At 41.1% G+C, this 19,198-nt stretch overlaps 1 protein-coding gene across 2 annotated transcripts; it reads right to left on the bottom strand.

Annotated features, from left to right (window-relative positions):
- Nucleotides 1-352: 352 nt before the first annotated feature.
- LOC110521902 (histone acetyltransferase KAT8) lies at nt 353-17,183 on the bottom strand. 2 transcript variants are annotated; one of them, XM_021599848.3, is made up of 11 exons: nt 16,798-17,183; nt 13,527-13,601; nt 13,212-13,390; nt 12,994-13,047; nt 12,055-12,219; nt 11,758-11,847; nt 11,363-11,503; nt 9,243-9,336; nt 8,706-8,856; nt 2,776-2,930; nt 353-612 (listed from the first exon to the last, which is right to left on the bottom strand). In XM_021599848.3, the coding sequence occupies exons 1-11, from the start codon at nt 17,126-17,128 to the stop codon at nt 548-550; spliced, it is 1,500 nt and encodes a 499-aa protein (XP_021455523.1). In that variant the 5' UTR covers nt 17,129-17,183; the 3' UTR covers nt 353-547. The 2 variants fall into 2 exon arrangements, with proteins under 2 accessions (XP_021455523.1, XP_021455524.1); XM_021599849.3 differs by lacking the exons at nt 353-612; nt 2,776-2,930 and adding an exon at nt 6,528-7,700 and having other exon boundaries at nt 16,798-17,173.
- Between the last annotated feature and the right edge of the window lie 2,015 nt (nt 17,184-19,198).

Here is a 19,198-nt window from a genome sequence, read left to right as displayed (position 1 = left end):
TTGAGAAAATACCTAAAGCCGTCATGTGAAATCTAATACCAACTGCCTTCTCTCACTTCATGTCATATCACTTTACACAATTGAGTAACAACTGTGCGCCACATAATACCATTGTCATTTAAAAAAGAAATCAATACTGACTTTTTTAAAATTTATTGCATCCCTGATTATTATTACCAGTATTTTCAAAGCATATTAGAGTAGTATTCACTCAGTCTTCATAGTAGTTGCTTCAGGTGCCTTTGCACCCCACCAAGGGAAAAATATATCTAGGAGAAACACTGCTATTGAGTCAAGTAGAAATGATTAGTACAAATCACAAAGTTAAAGGAAAGAAAAAAGACCACCCAAGTGAATATCACTATTCTTGTTTATTTAAAAAACAGAAAAAAAAGACACTAGTAATGTACATATTGGTTCCTCTTCACAACAAATAGTTTAAACTGGGGACAAAGAACAAGTGGAGGGAAGAAGGGAATTTGAGAACAAATACCATGCGTGGGTGGGTTGGTTGGGTGGTCTGGCATGATGTCACGAGCACCTTCCCTCACTTCTTGGAAAACTTGGCTTGCTTATGTTTGGGCGGGGCCCACTTCAGACACACAGTGTCAACTGAGGAGATAGAAACATTCTGGTCAGGGTCTCACACACACACACACACACAAAAAGAAAACATGCATGTGACTCACATGGACGAGCCCCTCATACACACACATATTAGTAACACTATTACATCCTCAAGAGACAACTGTATACTAGTGCTGAGCGATTACTGCTTTGAGGTCGGTTTGGTTTCGGTACTAGTACAACAAAAAATACCATTATTATTTTTTTTTACTTTAAATGCATTATGTGGGTGGACAGAATGCTGTAACAGAATAAAACAATTAATAAAAAGTCCCATGATGGTAGTGACGGCCCATTACTGCTTATCACACACATTTTATTCACATTACTTCACTTCAATAAAATATTTCAGCTGTGTATATTACTTCATCATTTGATTCCAAGTCATCATCTTATATCTAAAGAGCTGCTGCCTATGAGGTCTGACAAAAAAAAAAAAAATATTTTAGCTGTTCTTTGACTTCCCTTGACTTTTTCCCCATTTTGTTACGTTACATTCTTCTCTGCAGATCGACTCAAGCTCTGTCAGGTTGGATGGGGAGTGTCGCTGCACAACTATTTTCAGGTCTCTCCAGAGATGTTTGATTGGGTTCAAGTTCAGGCTCTGGCTGGGCCATTCAATATTCAGAGACTTGCCCCAAAGCCAGTCCTGTGTTGTCTTGGCTGTGTGCTTAGGGTTGTTATCCTGTTGGAAGGTGAACTTTCACCCCCAGTCTGAGGTTCTGAGGTCCTGAGCAGGTTTTCATCAAGTATCTGTCTGTACTTTTCTCCGTTCATCTTTACTTCGATCCTACTAGTCTCCCAGTCCCTGCTGCTGAAAATGCTGCCACAACCATGCTTCACCATAGGGATGGTGCCAGGCTCCTCCAGGCGTGACGCTTGGCATTCAGGCCAGAGTTCAATCTTGGTTCCGTCAGACCAGAGAATCTTGTTTCTCATGGTCAGAGTCTTTAGGTGCATTTTAGCAAATCCCAAGCGGGATGTCATGTGCCTTTTACCGAGGAGTGGCTTCCGTCTGGCCACTCTACCATAAAGTTCTGATTGTCAGAGTGCTGCAGAGATAGAACCTTCCAGAAGGACAACCATCTCCATTAAGGAACTTTGGAGCTCTGTCAGAGTGACCATTGGGTTCTTTGTCACCTCCCCGACCAAGGCCCTTCTCCCCTGACTGCTCAGTTTGGCCGGGCTCTAGGAGGAGTCTTGGTGGTTCCAAACTTCTTCCATTTATAGCAGAGTCCAAATACTTTTGTAAATAAGGTATCAGTTTTTATTTTGAATACATTTGCAAACATTTATTTTTGGCTTTATCATTATGGGGTATTGTGTGTAGATTGCTAGGGATTTTTATTTATTTAATTCACTTTACAATGAGGCTATAACTTAACAGAATGTGGAAAAATAGCGACTTGAAACTAAATGAAAAGTAGTCTAGCTAATATGAAGTGGAAAATACAGTCTGTCTCTTCCCTCCCTCTCCGTGTCTGCCCCACATAGACCGGACAAGTAGGCGCGCAATGGATCATGGTCATTGTAATTAATTACCACATTTTCTGAGCTCAACTATGTAGAATATTAGCCTGTTGAAAACTATAACCCCCTACTACATCACACAGTTCAGGTTTGATCTGATATATCTAGACAAACTGCGCATTCAGCACACATACAAAAACCCAACTAAATGGAATTCAAATAATTGAACTGACATCTGTCAATTAGCTCTGCACTACTTCATACACATTAATGCGAACACAGACCCTCCCCCCAGCTGTGCCAAGTCAAAGAGAACAGTGAGAAACAGGAGTGTGTGTGACTGGGAGAAAGAAGGAGAGAGATGTGGCTGTGGTGGGACCCACAAGTCTTCAAAATCGGTTTTGGGGCTCTGGTCAAAAGTAGTGCACTAATACACCACCGTTCAAAAGTTTGGGGTCACTTAGAAATGTCCTTGTTTTTGTAAGAAAATCAATTTTTTGTCCATTAAAATAACATCACATTTATCAGAAATACAGTGTAGACATTAACGTCTACACTGTATTTCTGATCAATTTTTTCAGAAACAAGGACATTTCTAAGTGACTGCAAACTTTTGAACAGTAGTGAAGGTGTCCTTTGAGATGGAGCCTGTGAGACATCAAAAGGAAACATGTCTACCTGTGATTGGCGGCTTCTTGTACTGGGCACTCTTGAGGTGTTCCTCAACCAGTTTGGGCGTGACACAGATGACGTGCTGGCCTTTCCAGTATTTCACCATGTTGAGGGACTGCAGCGTACTGATGATGTCCCCCTGGGTAATACTGGTCATCTGACTGTGGAGTGGGGAGAGCAATGAGAATCTGGGGCTGAGTGTGTGTGAGGTCATATGTGTACAGTTATGATGTAGGAGTACCTGACATATGTACAAGTGAATGCAGGTGTACCTATGTTGTGGATGTGCAAGTAGATGGATTTTCACATACAGTACCAGTCAAAAGTTTGGACACCTACTCATTGAAGTTTTAAAAAACCATTATTTTTCTACATTGTAGAATAATAGTGAAGACATCAAAACTAATGAAATAACACATGAAATCAGGTAGTAACCAAAAAAGAGTGTTAAAGAAATCTAAATATATTTTATACTTGAGCCACCCTTTTCCTTGACGGCTTTGCACACTGTGGCATTCTCTCAACCAGCTTCATGAAGTAGTCAGTCTCCTGGAATGCTTTTCCAACAGTCTTGAAGGAATTTCCACAGAGTTGTTTGTCCTTTAAAAGTTGCAGCGTACTGCAGCACAGCATGTTATTTAAGTGCCAACCACGGGTACCGTTAATGCTAGCTTGACCACCAGAGGGCATATTTGACAAGCATTTGATTGCCTTCAGTAGTGGCTGCACTAGAGAATTGCAAACCTTTTTTTATAAGAACATAGCATTAGTAGCATCTAACGTCAAACTAGCATTAATGGTACCAGTGGTTGGCACTTAAATAACGGGACTGATTTTAAGAAATGTTGCTTAACCTGTTAGAGCTCTAGGGGCGCTATTTCATTTTTGGATAAAAAACGTTCCCGTTTTAAGCGCGATATTTTGTCACGAAAAGATGCTCGACTATGCATATTCTTGACAGTTTTGGAAAGAAAACACTCTGAAGTTTCAGAATCTGCAAAGATTTTGTCTGTAAGTGCCCCAGAACTCATTCTACAGGCGAAACCAAGATGATGCATCACCCAGGAATTAGCAGAATTTCTGAAGCTCTGTTTTCCATTCTCTCCTTATATGGCTGTGATTGCGCAACGAATGAGCCTACACTTTCTGTCGTTCGCCCAAGGTCTTAGCAGCATTGTGACGTATTTGTAGGCATATCATTGGAAGATTGACCATAAGAGACTACATTTTCCAAGTGTCCGCCTGGTGTCCTGCGTCGAATTCGGTGCGCAATTGCCAGCTGCTTCTACTTTACCATTTGATTCAGGGGAGAAAGCATGTGTCCAAGAACGATGTATCAATGAAGAGATATGTGAAAAACACCTTGATGATTGATTCTAAACAACGTTTGCCATGTTTTCAGTCGATATTATGGAGTTAATTTGGAAAAAAGTTCGCGTTTTGAGGACTGAATTTTCGGATTTTTTTTGGTAGCCAAATGTGATGTATAAAACGGAGCTATTTCTAATACACAAGGAATCTTTTTGGAAAAACTGAGCATCTGCTATCTAACTGAGAGTATCCTCATTGAAAACATCAGAAGTTCTTCAAAGGTAAATGATTTTATTTGAAGGCTTTTATGTTTTTGTTAATGTTGCGTGCTGGATGCTAATGCTAATGCTAACGCTAAATGCTAACGCGAAATGCTAACGCTAGCTAGCTACTTTTACACAAATGATTGTTTTCCTATGGTTGAGAAGCATATTTTGAAAATCTGAGATGACAGTGTTGTTTACAAAAGGCTAAGCTTGAGAGATGGCATATTTATTTCATTTCATTTGCGATTTTCATAAATAGTTAACGTTGTGTTATGCTAATGAGCTTGCTGATAGATTTACACAATCCTGGATACAGGGGTTTTTTCATAGCTAAACGTGACGCAGAAAACGGAGCGATTTGTCCTAAACAAATAATCTTTCAGGAAAAACTGAACATTTGCTATCTGAGAGTCTCCTCATTGAAAACATCTGAAGTTCTTCAAAGGTAAATGATTTTATTTGAATGCTTTTCTGTTTTTTTGTGTAAATGTTGCCAGCTGAATGCTAATGCTAAATGCTACGTTAGCCTACAATACTGTTACACAAATGCTTGTTTTGCAATGGTTGAGAAGCATATTTTAAAAATCTGAGATGACAGTGTTGTTAACAAAAGGCTAAGCTTGAGAGCTAGCATATTTATTTCATTTCATTTGCGATTTTCATGAATAGTTAACGTTGCGTTATGGTAATGAGCTTGAGTCTGTATTCACGATCCCGGATCCGGGATGGGGAGATCAGAAAGGTTAATATTATGGTGTTTTTATTCCAAGAAAAACCCTCAGATTCCATTTGGATGGAACAGAAAACATGGCGATGTACAACGTGACGGTCGGGAGTAGACTACAGTACTTGGCTATTTGGCTTCCGTGTCATGCGGGCACGCGGAAGACTGGGATTCAATTCCCCGATGGGGAGGAAGAAGTAGGCTGTCCTTGTAAATAAGAATTTGTTCTTAACTGACTTGCCTAGTTAAATAAAGGTTACACTAAGAGCATAACATTTCTACACCATAATTGTAGTCTAACCAATACCCAAACGGAGATGCAGTCAAAATAAAAATCGCATTGATTTATCAAGACCAGTCCCCATGCTTGTAAAGAGCTAAAATAGTTGTAGGCTATTGCTTCAAATCCTATTGCTTCTAACTTCAATATGCTCTTTAAATAAATAAGACCTACACCACTTTTAACAGTAAATTACTCAACACTAGTGAGACTCATATCGCCTACCGTAGGCCGACAATATATCGAAAAATATGACCTGTAGAGGATTGGAGGATTCGAAATTAAAACCAAAAGCCGCCTCATGGGTCTACCGGTGGCGGGCGGCATGGGTATCTGTAGCAATGCATTTTGCATTGTGATGCGGTGACTTAGCTGCACCACTGGGGAGGCCCCATCCACAAAGTATCAAAATACAAGAAGCGTTGGTAAAGGTATATTGTCCTGCTAATAGCCCATAATGGGCTGTTCTAACACTGTATATGGTGTCCAGGTCAGGATAACCAAAACATGTTTTTATTAGAAGACTATCAGAAAGAATGTTGGTACTTGTTTATTTTGATCCAAAGCCATGAATGAGTGAGTCACTCAGCTTTATGTAGGTGCAGGCTATATGACTGGCATCAACTTGATAATATATAATGATATATTTATTTTATTTTTTAAATAAAATAAAATCGTTCTAAATGAAAGAGCGATTGTAATAAAGGCCAAAATAATATTTGTAAAGGCCAAAATATTTATTTCTGTTTTAAGAGGGAGAGAAACACGGAGCCAATTGTGCGTCGCCCTATGGGACTCCCAGTCACGGTCGGCTGTGATACATAATAATAATATTTTGTTGTATTATTTGTTTAGTCTTTTCTGGTAGATTAAACTGAAATTGCAACCAATCACAGCAGGTTGTGATACAGCCAACCTAACTAAGAAATACATTTGATGATAGATTTATCCCCCTACCCACCTTCTAGGCAAGTCTATTGTCCTAATAGCTAATAGCCATAATGGCGCAGTACACCGTGACCGTGTGTTTGAAAGAGAGATTTTCCAGTAAGCAACAATTTGTTTACCTTCATTAGACAACTTTGTTCCAATATTTCTGTAATTCAGTGATATTTATTCCCCATAGTAATTTGTTATGGATCCATAACTAAATAAACATTGGCATTTTGAAAAAGTATTTTTATCATTATTTTATTAACGAAAGCATAAAGATGTCATTATTAGTTACATTGTTTTAGTTTGAACGTGCAGACTGGCACTAAGAACAGAGGGAACGTTTCCCGTCAACGCCATTATTAGTGCAATGCCCCTTAAAGTGTTCCTCTGTGCTACCCAGTGTGGCGGAGTGGGTGGACCCCCTCTCTCCTCCTCCTTTCCCCATGGGCTAGGTCCGTGTGCGCGGCTCTGCGGCCCATCCCGTGCCTCCTGCCCTCGTGCCTTGAACGCTTTCAGTGGAGAACTGAAATACAGCTGGAGAACTGCAGGCCAATCCCATTGTGCACCACTCAGGAGCCATGACCAATATATATTGTCCTACTAATAACAGGGTTAATAATATATCTGTGAGAATATCCAAGGGGCTTTAAAATAATTATAAAATATATATTTCAGAGATGATTTAGTTTTCAAATACTGTAAAATGAGCGAGAAAAAGGCCATTCTTGAACATGGGATGAGACAATGTTACTAATTTGGAAATAAAGTTAGTTATTAGCCAGTTTGTTAGCCAGTTTGTTATTTCTAATTATTTATTTCTGTTTTTAAAGGAAGAGAAACCAAAAACCTAGAGTCATTTCACAGGTCTCCCAGTCGAGGCCGGCACGGTCATTGAACCAACATCTGTAGCAACACAGCTTGACCTACTATGCAGTGTCTTAGTCCGTTGCGCCACTCAGACGCTGTACAACGTGACCGGTCAGGAGTGGGCTACACTACTACAGTAAGATCAAAATAATCCTAACAAAATAAAACCCTTAGTGTGAAGTCGAGCACAATTAACAGTTTCTATTTAGGTTTATGTCACCCATTCACTGTCAGAGACACAGTGCTCTAACTCCCCCTTCCGCTGGTCTGGAGCAATGAAGTGATGATGTAGATTACCGTACTAAACCACAAATGACCTCTAAGTACCACAGCATAATCGCAAAACTTTTAGTGGAGCAACCACTGTATGCTGAGCACTTGTTGGCTGCTTTTCCTTCACTATGTGGTCCTACTCATCCCAAACCATCTCAATTGAGTTGAGGTCGAGTGATTGTGGAGGCCAGGTCATCTGATGCAGCACTCCATCCCTCTCCTTCTTGGTCAAATAGCCCTTACCCAGCCTGGAGGTGTGATTTCGGTCAATGTCCTGTTGAAAAACAAATGATAGCGGAACTAAGTGCAAACCAGATGGGATGGCGTATTACTGCAGAATGCTGTTGTAGCCACGCTGGTTCAGTGTGCCTTAAATTCAAAATAAATCACTGACAGTGTCACCAGCAAAGCACCCCCACACATCCTCCAAGCTTCACGGTGGGAACCACATGCTGAGATCATCGGTTCACCTACTCTGCGTCTCACAAAGACACGGTGGTTGGAACCAAAAATCTCAAATTTGGACTCATCAGACCAAAGGATAGATTTCTACCGGTCTAATGTCCATTGCTCGTGTTTATTGGCCCAAGCAAGTCTCTTCTTTCTATTGGTCTCCTTTAGTAGTGGTTTCTTTGCAACAATTCGACCATGAAGGCCTGATTCACACAGTCTCCTTTGAACAGTTGATGTTGAGATGTGTCTGTTACTTGATCTCTGTGAAGCATTTATTTGGGCTGCAATTTATGAGGCTGATAACTCTCATGAACTTATCCTCTGCAGCAGAGGTAACTCTGGATCTTCCTTTCCTGTGGCAGTCCTCGTGAGAGCCAATTTCATCAAAGCGCTTGATGGCTTTTGAGACTGCACTTGAAAAAACTTTCAAAGTTCTTGAAATTTTCAGAATTGACTGACCTTCATGTCTTAAAGTAATGATGGACTGTCACTTCTCTTTGCTTATTTTAGCCGTTCTTCCCATAATATGGACTTGGTCTTTTACCAAATATGGCTATCTTCTGTATACCATCCCTACCATGTCACAACACAAGTGATTGGCTCAAACGCATTAACAATGAAAATAATTCCACAAAATAACTTAACACGGCACATGATTCCATATGTGTTATTTCATAGTTTTGATGTCTTCACTGCTATTCTACAATTTAGAAAGTAGTAAAAACAAAAAACCCTGGAATGAGTAGGTGTGTCCAAACTTTTGACTGGTACTGTACATGAGAATGTATTTATGGTGAGGTGAAAATAGTTGCTTGTTTGTGTGTACCTGAGGTCCTTGATGGAGAGCGTGCCCCTGAAGTCCCTGAGAATCTCCAGCAGCACCCAGGACCAGTAGCTCCTGTAGCTCAGCTTGCCCAGGTCTGACAGGGGCTTCTCCGGAGAACCCACCGTACTCTCCAATTTAGACAGCTCATAGCCTGGGGGGGAGAGAAAGAGAGAGAGCACGTGTGATAGTGTGTGTTAGAGCTGGGACGATAACCCAAAAATGATCGTCACCAACCAAACCGCCCATTTATAAACAACATTTTACTGATATTGACAATAATGATAAGTAGCCTTTACTAGAAATGTGAAGTTTGAAATGGAATAGGCCTAAGCCGGCTAATATGAGCTATTGCTAACGGGAAAATTGTTAACATTCAAAGTAGTAGTTTAAGGGGTATAATAAAATAAATGGTGCTTAATAATTGTATTAACTTAATGCACAATTTATTGTTAACCTGATAACTGTCAATTTAGCATAATATTTTGTCCATATTGCCCAGCTCTAGTGTGTGTGTGTGTGTGTGTGTATCCCACTCACTGAAGGCTATGAGGAACTTTCCGTATCCTCTGCGCTGGTAGGGTGGGAGGGTGAGGATACACGCTACGTTATTCCCATCTGGAGACTCTTTCTCCTGTGGAACACACAACAAGCTCAGCTTTTATAGTCCTACACTATACCAGTTATCCTTTCATATCAAACAATGAACAATTTCCTTCGGATTTGGGACTTTCCTCAAGACATGAGACATATTTAGGTCCAAAAGGATTCTTAACAGCTTCTACCCTAAGCCATAAGACTTCTGAACAGTTAACCAACTGCCTACCTGGACTATTTGAATTACATGTACACATTACCTCAATTACCTCGACTAAACTGTGCCCCAGCACATTGATTCTGTACCGGTACCCCCTGTATATAGTTTCGTTACTGTTATTTTATTGTTGCTCTTTAAATTGTTAATTTCAAATGTTTGTTTTTTTATTGTTTACTTCAGTTTATTTAATAAATATTTTCTTTACATGCATTTTTTTTAACTGCATTGTTTTAAGGGTTTGTAAGTAAGAATTTCACTGTAAGGTCTACACCGGTTGTATTCGGTGCATGTGACAAATAACATTTGATTTGAATTACAACCATTTATGAAATCTGTTTCTAACCCCCCCAAAAAATTTTTTTTACAGCTGCTCTCACTGTAAATAAACTGTGTTAATTTTCAGCAAACTTAACATGTTTAAATATTTGTATGAACATAACAAGATTCAACAACTGAGACATAAACTGAACAAGTTCCACAGACATGTAACTAACAGAAATTGAATAATCTGTCCCTGAACAAAGAGGGGTCAAAATCAAAAGTAACAGTCAAGTATCTGGTGTGGCCACCAGCTGCATTAAGTAGTGCAGTGTATCTCCACCTCATGGACTGCACCAGATTTGCCAGTTACCCCACTCTTCCACCAAGGCACCTGCAAGTTCCCGGGCATTTGTGGGGAATGGCCCTAGCCCTCACCCTGCGATCCAACAAATCCCAGACGTGCTCAATGGAATTGAGATCCGGGCTCTTCGCTGGCCATGGCAGATAACTGATATTCCTGTCTTGCACGAAATCACGCACAGTATGGCTGGTGGCATTATCATGCTGGAGGGTCATGTCAGGATGAGCCTGCAGGAAGGGTACCACGAGGGAGGGGGAAGTCTTCCCTGTAACGCACAGTGTTGAGATGGCCTGCAATGACAATAAGCTCAGTCCGTTGATGCAGTGACACACTGCCCCAGACCATGAAGGACCCTCACCCTCGATCCTGCTCCAGAGTACAGGCCCCGGTGTAATGCTCATTCCTTCGACGATAAACGCGAATCAGTCCATCACCGCTGGTGAGACAAAACCGCAATTCGTCAGTGAAGAGCACTTTTTGCCAGTCCTGTCTTGTCCAGCGACGGTGGGTTTGTGCCCGTTGTTGCCGGTGATGTCTGGTGAGGACTTGCCTTACAACAGGACTACAAGCCCTCAGTCCAGCCTCTCTCAGCCTATTGCGGACAGTCTGAGCACTGATGGAGGGATTGTGCGTTCCTGGTGTTGTTGCCATCCTGTACCTGTCCCGCAGGTGTGATGTTCGGATGTACCGATCCTGTGCAGGTGTTTTTACACATGGTCTGCCACTGCTGTCCGTCCTGTCTCCCTGTAGCGCTGTCTTAGGCGTCTCACAGTACGGACATTGCAATGTATTGCCCTGGCCACATCTGCAGTCCTCATGCCTCCTTGCAGCATGCCTAAGGCACGTTCACGCGGATGAGCAGGGACCCTGAGCATCTTTCTTTTGGTGTTTTTCAGAGTCAGTAGAAAGGCCTCTTTAGTGTTCTAAGTTTTCATAACTATGACCTTAATTGCCTAATGTCTGTAAGCTGTAAGTGTCTTAACAACGATTCCACAGGTGCATGTTCATTAATTGTTTATGGTTCATTGAACAAGCATGGTAAACAGTGTTTAAACCCTTTACAATAAAGATCTGTGAAGTTATTTGGATTTTTACAAATTATCTTTGAAAGACAGGGTCCTGAAAAAGGGACATTTATTTATTTTTTGCTGAGTTTATACGTTTTTACTTTGGACAAGCAGCCACAGATATCCCCATCCCTGTACTGGGACCAGTACTTACTTTGGAGAAGTATCCCACTATATGTGCTCCCTGCCTGTTGACTTCAGTCAGAATGTAAAAGACAAAAGGCTCCACGTCAAAGTACAGCGTCTTGTGGTCCAGGAAGAGCTTGGCCAGTAGACACAGGTTCTGGCAGTAGATCTACAGAAAGAGACATGGGTCAGTATTACCTTCAGTGGGTTTGTTCACTTTAATACACCTTGCAGATGCTCAATGAAGAGGAGTCAGTTATGTTAGTGCTGGAACAAACATATGCAAATTAGGGGTACCGCCAAGACTTAAGTTGAAAGGTCTAGGTTGTACTTGTTCCCATTTAACTAAGACCTGTTTAAATTGCTTTCAGGGCAGTTTGTGGTAATTCTCTGTGGTTTTGGTCCTGCCTCCTGTGTTCTTACCTTATGGTCGCGTCCGTCCACTTCGTACACAGAGATGTTGCTCCGCCTGTAGATTTCTTTCCCAAGAGGCTGCCTCCACTGACATTGGGACTGGAGGAACAGATAGTGAGGAGGAAAGGAAAGGTAGAGAGGAAATAGAGGTGGAGAAGGATGAAACATAAGTATATGGTTCAAAGCTTTTCAACTGTATATTGGTAAAATAGAAGTGCTAGTCCCCAATGGTAGATGGTAATGAAAGACAACAGCAATGCTGAAGCGAACAGTGCTTTTAAAATGTTGAAGCTGACAGTCACTGACCAGGTGGTATCTGAAGGTTTTCTCGTACTTCATGTACTTGAGGCAGTACTCGCAGATCCACAGCTTGGGCTGCTTGCCGTAGTCCTCTGGGAATGGGGAGAAGTACCAGGCGTCAATCTCAAAGTTTCCAATCTGGATCTTGTCCACGTACTTCACTTTAGTGATCTGGAAGAGAGAGGCAAGGACACATTTTTACTTTCACCCCCCTTCTCTAGGAATGGTATTGTCTTACAACTACATACAGTACGAGTCAAAAGGCACACCTACTTATTCAAGGGTTATTCTTTATTTGTACTATTTCCTACATTGTAGAATAATAGTGAAGACATCACTATTATTTTCAATTATCCTGTTGAAAAACAAATGACGTCCCACTAAAAACAAACCAGATGGGATGGCATATAGACTGACCAGATTGACTGACCTTCATGTCTTAAGGTAATGATGGACTGTTTGTTTCTGTTTGCTTATTTTAGCTGTTCGTGACATAATATGGACTTGGTCTTTTACCAAATAGGGCTAGATTCTGTATACCACCCCTACCTTGTTACAACACAACTGATTGGCTCAAACGCATTAAGGAGGAAAGGAATTACACAAAATTAACTTTTAACAAGGCACAACTGTTCATTGAAATGGATTCTAGGTGACTACCTCATGAAGATGGTTGAGAGAATGCCAAAAGGGAGCAAAGCGGTCATCAAGGCATAGGGTGGCTACTTTGAAGAATCTCAAATACATTTTCATTTGTTTAAAACTCTTTTTTTGGTTACTACATGATTCCATGCGTGTCATTTCATAGTTTTGATGTCTTCACTATTATTGTATAATGTAGAAAATAATACAAATAAAGAAAAACCCTGGAATGAACATGTGTCCAAACTTTTGACTGGTGCTGTATATCAAAAAGTGTAAAACATTATAGCGACACACGCTTACCGCCTCATGCTCCTTCTCCAGGGCAGCTGTGGTGGGGTCCATCTCTGCGTACGTCTGGTGGGAAAAAGGAGTTCCATTAGAAAACAGAACAGAGGGAGCCCATTTAATATCGGAATCTAACAAATCTGACTGACAGAAGAACAGTTTAGAAAATGACAATGGGGATCTGATCCACCACTGTTGGGGTATGTAGTCTAGAACCTCCGGCACTAGCCTACCTTCTGCACGTGGTTGATCTCATCATGTTTGCGTTTCTGGTTGCGGGTGATTTTCCTCTCGGGCTGCTCCCCCAGCTCGCCCCCTCCACCACCCTCGGCGATTTTTGTCACTGCGTCCTTCGCCGTCTTGGTCAGTGCCAGGCGAGCCTTGCCCACCCACTCATCCAGACGTCTGTTAACTACAGGCCCAGGGGAGAGTTAAAGAGAGGGTTGGCGGAGAAGGAAGAAATGATAAAGGGAGGTGGAGGAAAGTAGAAGGAGAGGTGCATGAAAAGATAGAGGAGAATGGAAGTGCTGTGTGTGTGTCCCACCCACATCCAACATAGTGTACGTAGAACTCCTCTCTGCCCTCCTGTTCGTTCAGCCTGGACTGGATAACCTCAGCAGAATCTGAAAGAGAAGAAGAATAAAAAAAGTTGAGTTTTACTGATTTAACTGTAGCCATCTCTGTAAAAAGCACATCTAGCTAGCTATAGTAGGGCAGAACACATTACATTTTTAACAACGCTTTTCTTCTGATAAAAACAAGTACATTGCATCTGCCGCAGAGCCCAGTTTCATAATATTACCATATGTCCCAGCTGTTTGCTGTAGTTTTTAAGTAATTGTAACAGGGTTGGTTATGTTTCCACTTGCCTCTAAAGAAATGTGTATTTAATGTTCAAGCATTCTTATTGGTTAGTTCAACTCTGATGACAATAAGGTCTGTTGTGATTGGCCCCGCTTGCAGATAGGGGAAGATCGCGAACATCAGGTCTCCCCAGTATGAAAATGTGATGCAAGGGGTAGGTCACGTTCTGAATATTGTTTTCTATTTTACAATGTGTACAAGTTTGCTGTACGTTACTGATTTATACATGTGTGGGTATATGGTACCTGTTAGGGATTGAGGGGCTTTCTGGGATGTGCTTTGGCATATGATTGCTGTAAATAAGTGTGTTAGCTAGCATACACCGATGTAATGGTCACATAAGCCACTGCTAACACAGTTGTCTTCATGCTACAGATTTTACCATCGACAGCCATCAATACCGTTAAGCCCTGCACAACTAACGTGCTGTTTCCCATTTAACAACAGAAATAAATGCTCAACTGGGACCACTGGCCGAAGTGATTTATTTTGAGAAAACACAACGCATGGAGAGTACATAATCACAAAAAAAGAGGCCTTATTTTAGGGTATTTTTCACCGTGCCAGCTCCTATTAGTTCTATTGAGCACCGTGGCACCAACTTGCTTTCCGAAAGTTCTATTCCCAGCTTATTGTGCTTTGCTATTGTTGGCAATGAGACCTGCCCACGTTGCTGGTAGTTAAAATGTAAACAATAAAAAAATGAATAACCTCAACCAAATTCCAAAGACTGGTGACATCCAGTGGAAGCGGAGGGAACTGAAAACAGGTTCCTGAGAAATATAATTTGCCAATGAGACCTCAGTGAACAGAGACAAAAAAACTAAATCTGAACGGTTAATCCTCGGGGTTTTGCCTGCTACATAAGTTCTGTTATACGCACAGACATGATTCAAACAGTTTTAGAAACTTGAGTGTTTTCTACTAATAATATGCATATCTTACATTCCTGGCATGAGTAGCAGGAAGTTGAAATTGGGCACGCTATTTATCCAAAAGTGAAAATGCTGCCCCCTATACCTTAAGAAGTTAACAGGAAAACTCATACATGCACGTTCTGTCCCTTTCCACACTGCTAACACAAGAGGAAGGGCTAAAAAGGCATTTAACAGATTGCTGTGAAGAAATATAATGATGATTCATGTTTATTATTACTTATTTATGTGCTCATGTTTTGAAATGATACTTCATTACCATAACAATTATCAATAAGCCTGAACATTAATTCTGTCACCTATGGTCAACAAAAACGTATTTTCCTAGTACATTCATTGTCAAATTCGTCAACCATCATAGACCCGCTCTGCCTTCTCGCAAAAGTAGCCAACTCAACAAGCTCCACCAAAAACTTGTGCTGCCAGCGAGCACTCTGCCTTCTCGCACAAGCGAGGGGAATGTTGGAGGTAAGTTTGCTAACCGGGAGGGTGCATGATGTAATTTGTTGGCGGGATGGAAGAAGCACTCATCTTTTCGAGGCTGTGTACTCAATATGATACGTTAACAGAGATTTTTATTATGCATGTCTACTAGGGTTAAGGTTAGCGCACATGACTAGTGATTATTTGGCCGGGGTTCAATACCTGCTATAGTCACTATTTTTTTGCTCTCCCAAAAGCAACACAGGCCTAATACGAGATAAATAGTTACCTGTAAATGAGTCATGAGTGACCATTTTAGAAAATCATGGGACATATAGTATTTAGTTGCATGCTATTTTATGTCAATCTTATTACTGCAATAGCCTATAATTGATGCTTTGTGGTTTTATGCTGCCATCTATTAGAAATATTTAGCAATTAGAAGTGATTAATTCACATAAAGTCACTGGTGAGGAGGCAGCTGAGAAATAAAGTGTATTTTTCTTATTAATTCCCATCCAATTGTTGGACTTTCACATATAGGTCACACCCAGTTCAAACCACATTTGAAAAATAAAATGTGGCTTGTTTATCAAGTGTTATAATAATAAATATCATAAAAGAACAAAAAAAACAGCTAAATACTTGCATTGGTTTAGATATTTTTTCTTAAGAACAATCAAAATGCTATTTAGTACTATAATGGTATTTACTAACAATATTATAACACAAATAGTTTTTACAACTATTCTAGGCTACCCTACCCAAGGTATAGGCTTAAGAGCTAAAATAGGTTATACCTAGGGTTAGAGTTTAAGGCAAAAAACAGTATGGGTTCATAGCTCTCTTGTTCCTCCATGTGGTCTTCTGTGGGTACTAAATAACTCATTCGTGACACTTGCTCGGCTCATAATCTGAGGTAGCAGATCTACATTCGCAATGGTTATTTCTTAATTAAAAAATGTCCTCTGACTGTTTAAATCGGCCAGATCTTAAAAAAGATGACAGGCACATGCGTTTTTTTTAGGCTTACACCATCCATGAGCAGAACATGTTTAACGTTTGATGGCTATGCGCCAGCCATAATTAGCTCTGCGTGTCACAACAACGTGTACCCAGGCGAACAGCGAGTTTGCTCACCAAGTAGCCCGAACCTTGTTAATTATAATACATTACTCAGGTAAGCCTACGAATGTAATATGGGCAGGTCTCATTGCCAACAATAGCTTGGCAGGAATTGTGACCTAGAATAATAAGGCTGGGAATTGAACGTTCAGAAGCGAATTGGTGCCACTGTGCTCAATAGAAATAATAGGAGCTGGTAGGGTGAAAATGCTCTAAAATGGTTTTTTTGCGCGATTAATTCAACACTACGCCAAGCAGTTTGGACAGATGGTAATATTAAGAAACTGGGCACCGCGGTGGATGCAATGAACTAGTCTTAGTTTTGAAAAAAGCGTTATAAATGTCACGTGTCCAGCCTACTATCAGTCTGAAGATATATGCAGAACCAGTCGGGACGCACTGATGATAAGTGTTCTGCCTCACAGCCTTTCAAACGTAGCTAACTATTATTGGCTTATAAACAAATACTTACGCCATGTCTTGTCGGCTCGCTGACATAAATACGTCTCTCCGATTTCGACTGACACCTCTTGCTCCCTGCCCAACAACACTCCTTCCCCGTTGCGCTGAGGAATCGGGCCCCCGGCTTCTCTTTCCCGATCAATGGACTCCGACTCATCCTCCTCCCCGCCACTGCCGTTAGATGAACAAGTGGCTTGTATTCCAGTGTCTAAGTCTTCCCGGTCCGTTACGTTGTGTCCTGTGTCAAGTTCAACGTCCATTCGGTCCTCTGGAAGATTGTTGTTGTAGTTATTGTCTCGAATATGACGCTCGTTCGTCGTTAGCGCTGTTCCGGCAGACATCTTGTGTTATTTGAAAACACTGCCTGCCCCCGGACGATGTGAGTTTGCGCAGTGCAGAGCGGGGCGTTCTCGACTCTTCGAAACAAGTTGTTCTTCTAACAGATCTAGGATCAGATTATATACCCTCTGGGTTGGGTAGGTTACTTTTGTTATCCGTTACAGTTACTAGTTACATGTCCAAAATTGTAATCAGTAACGTAACTCAGGGATTACCCAAACTCAGTAACGCAATCTGATTACATTCCGTTACTAATGCCTCTTACTTTCCCCATAAGAGGCATTAGAAGACAAAAATGTATGTTACCATAAATCAATGTTAAAGTTTACACAGCTGGCCATTTATGGATGTAAAATGTTACTTTGTGAGTTGGTTATGTAGGCTTCTTCCAACCCATCGCTTTCTACTGCATATAATACGATTCAATTATATCTTTACCTTAAAAACCAAAGTCTATCAGCCTATTGTTTACCTTTTTGTTGGTGGCACTTTGATAATATGCAGCTTTTTAAAGGGCAAATCCACAGATGAAACAATAACAAAATGGACGCCCCGCCTCTGTTTTGGTAAAAAGCTGAGGGATGGGCCTTGAGAAATTTAACCACTGTCAGACAAATAGACAGAGCTATGGATGCAAGGACTGACCATCCATGATATACATATACAATTATTGTTTTAACCATGTTATTAGGCAATATAGTGTTTGTTTACATTTACAATGTTTACAAACATTGGAATAAAACAGAGTATATTTTGGATTCTCATGGAGTGTGACAGTTGAACGAAGCTCATGAGGGATTTATAAGTTATATTCTTCAAGACTCAATGGATATAGATATATATCTATCTAATTTATATATATCTAAGTCCAAAAATGGATGTAGAAACTACAGATTGCCCCTTTAAGTCTATCAAAACTGTGCAAGTTTGAGCATGTGTCCATTAGGCCTATGGATTTATTTATTTGATCAGAATGAATTAGATTGAGCAATAAAAGCCCCAAAGTGCTACACAAACACAGTTCATACCAGGAAACGTTTAATCTGACAGAGGCTTTCTTTTTCTTTCTCTCTCTTTTAGAGAACAGACCCTCTTTCTGGCCCTCCCTTCCCAACTCTCAGTGTGGAGGGCTTCAGACGGTCGCCAATCAACATTGATACTAACCAGCTGACCTTTGACCCCAGTCTCTGCAACCGCACCTTCAGTGACATCACTAATCCACACAGCATCAAGTTCCTCACCAACAATGGACACACAGGTACTCTTGTGGTGAATCTCCTTGGTCCTGTCCTTATAGTGTGTCTGTAGGACATGTGTTATCTGGTCTTCTTTAAAGTAACCTCAGTAGCTCAAGGACATAGGTATCATTTTCTCGTTAACAGTTGTTAGTGAATACACAACACCATTATTAACTTATACTACGGTAATACCACAACTTATGTTCATACTCCCAGTGAGCTCTGTGTTAGAGGAGGGCCTGATGGAGGTGAGAGGAGGGGAGCTCTCTCATGGCTACACGGCCGTCATACATTTCCACTGGGGAGGCGACTCACTGTGCCACCAAGGGTCTGAACACACAGTGGATTCAGTCAGATACCCCATGGAGGTGAGATACTGTACTAGGAGAGAGAGAGTGTGTGTGCAGTAGCGGTGCGTGGGTAAAATCCTAGATGTTCAACTCTATGTCACAACAGTTCGACATTGATGATGACAATACTGTGACAGAGTTATGATTCTTGACTTAGTAATAGGAGTTACGGCAGAATACCTTGTAATCAGAGGAGGCTGGTGGGGGGGCGCTATAGGAGGACGGGATCATTGTAATGGCTGGAATGGAATCAATGGAACGGAGTCAAACATGTTGTTACCATGTGTTTGATGTGTTCCAGCCATTAAAATGAACCCATCCTCCTATAGCTCCTCCCACCAGCCTTCACTACTTATTATCCATGCAATCATCAACACATTCCATGGATTCCAGGTGACAGGCGAGCAATAGCATGTGGAATCCTGGAGGACCTTGACATATCTGCTGAATATAACAGAGAAGGGTGAGGAGCAGTGGTGCCAGC

Source organism: Oncorhynchus mykiss, chromosome 4, assembly GCF_057628025.1.
Source record: "Oncorhynchus mykiss isolate SJ-2025 chromosome 4, ASM5762802v1, whole genome shotgun sequence".
NCBI classification, from domain to species: domain Eukaryota; kingdom Metazoa; phylum Chordata; class Actinopteri; order Salmoniformes; family Salmonidae; genus Oncorhynchus; species Oncorhynchus mykiss.
The sequence above is the reverse complement of the archived record's forward strand: the minus strand, read 5'-3'. Positions and strand labels throughout refer to the sequence as shown.

Bases quoted from the DNA above. Each gene is read 5' to 3' on its own strand.
- LOC110521902 (XM_021599848.3), bottom strand. From the start codon at position 17,128: ATGTCTGCCGGAACAGCGCTAACGACGAACGAGCGTCATATTCGAGAC. The intron at 11,504-11,757 runs GTAAGAACACAG...CTCTTTCTGTAG, and splicing joins TGGACGGACGCGACCATAAG to ATCTACTGCCAGAACCTGTG. The intron at 613-2,775 runs GTAGACATGTTT...CTATCTCCTCAG, and splicing joins CAAGAAGCCGCCAATCACAG to TTGACACTGTGTGTCTGAAG.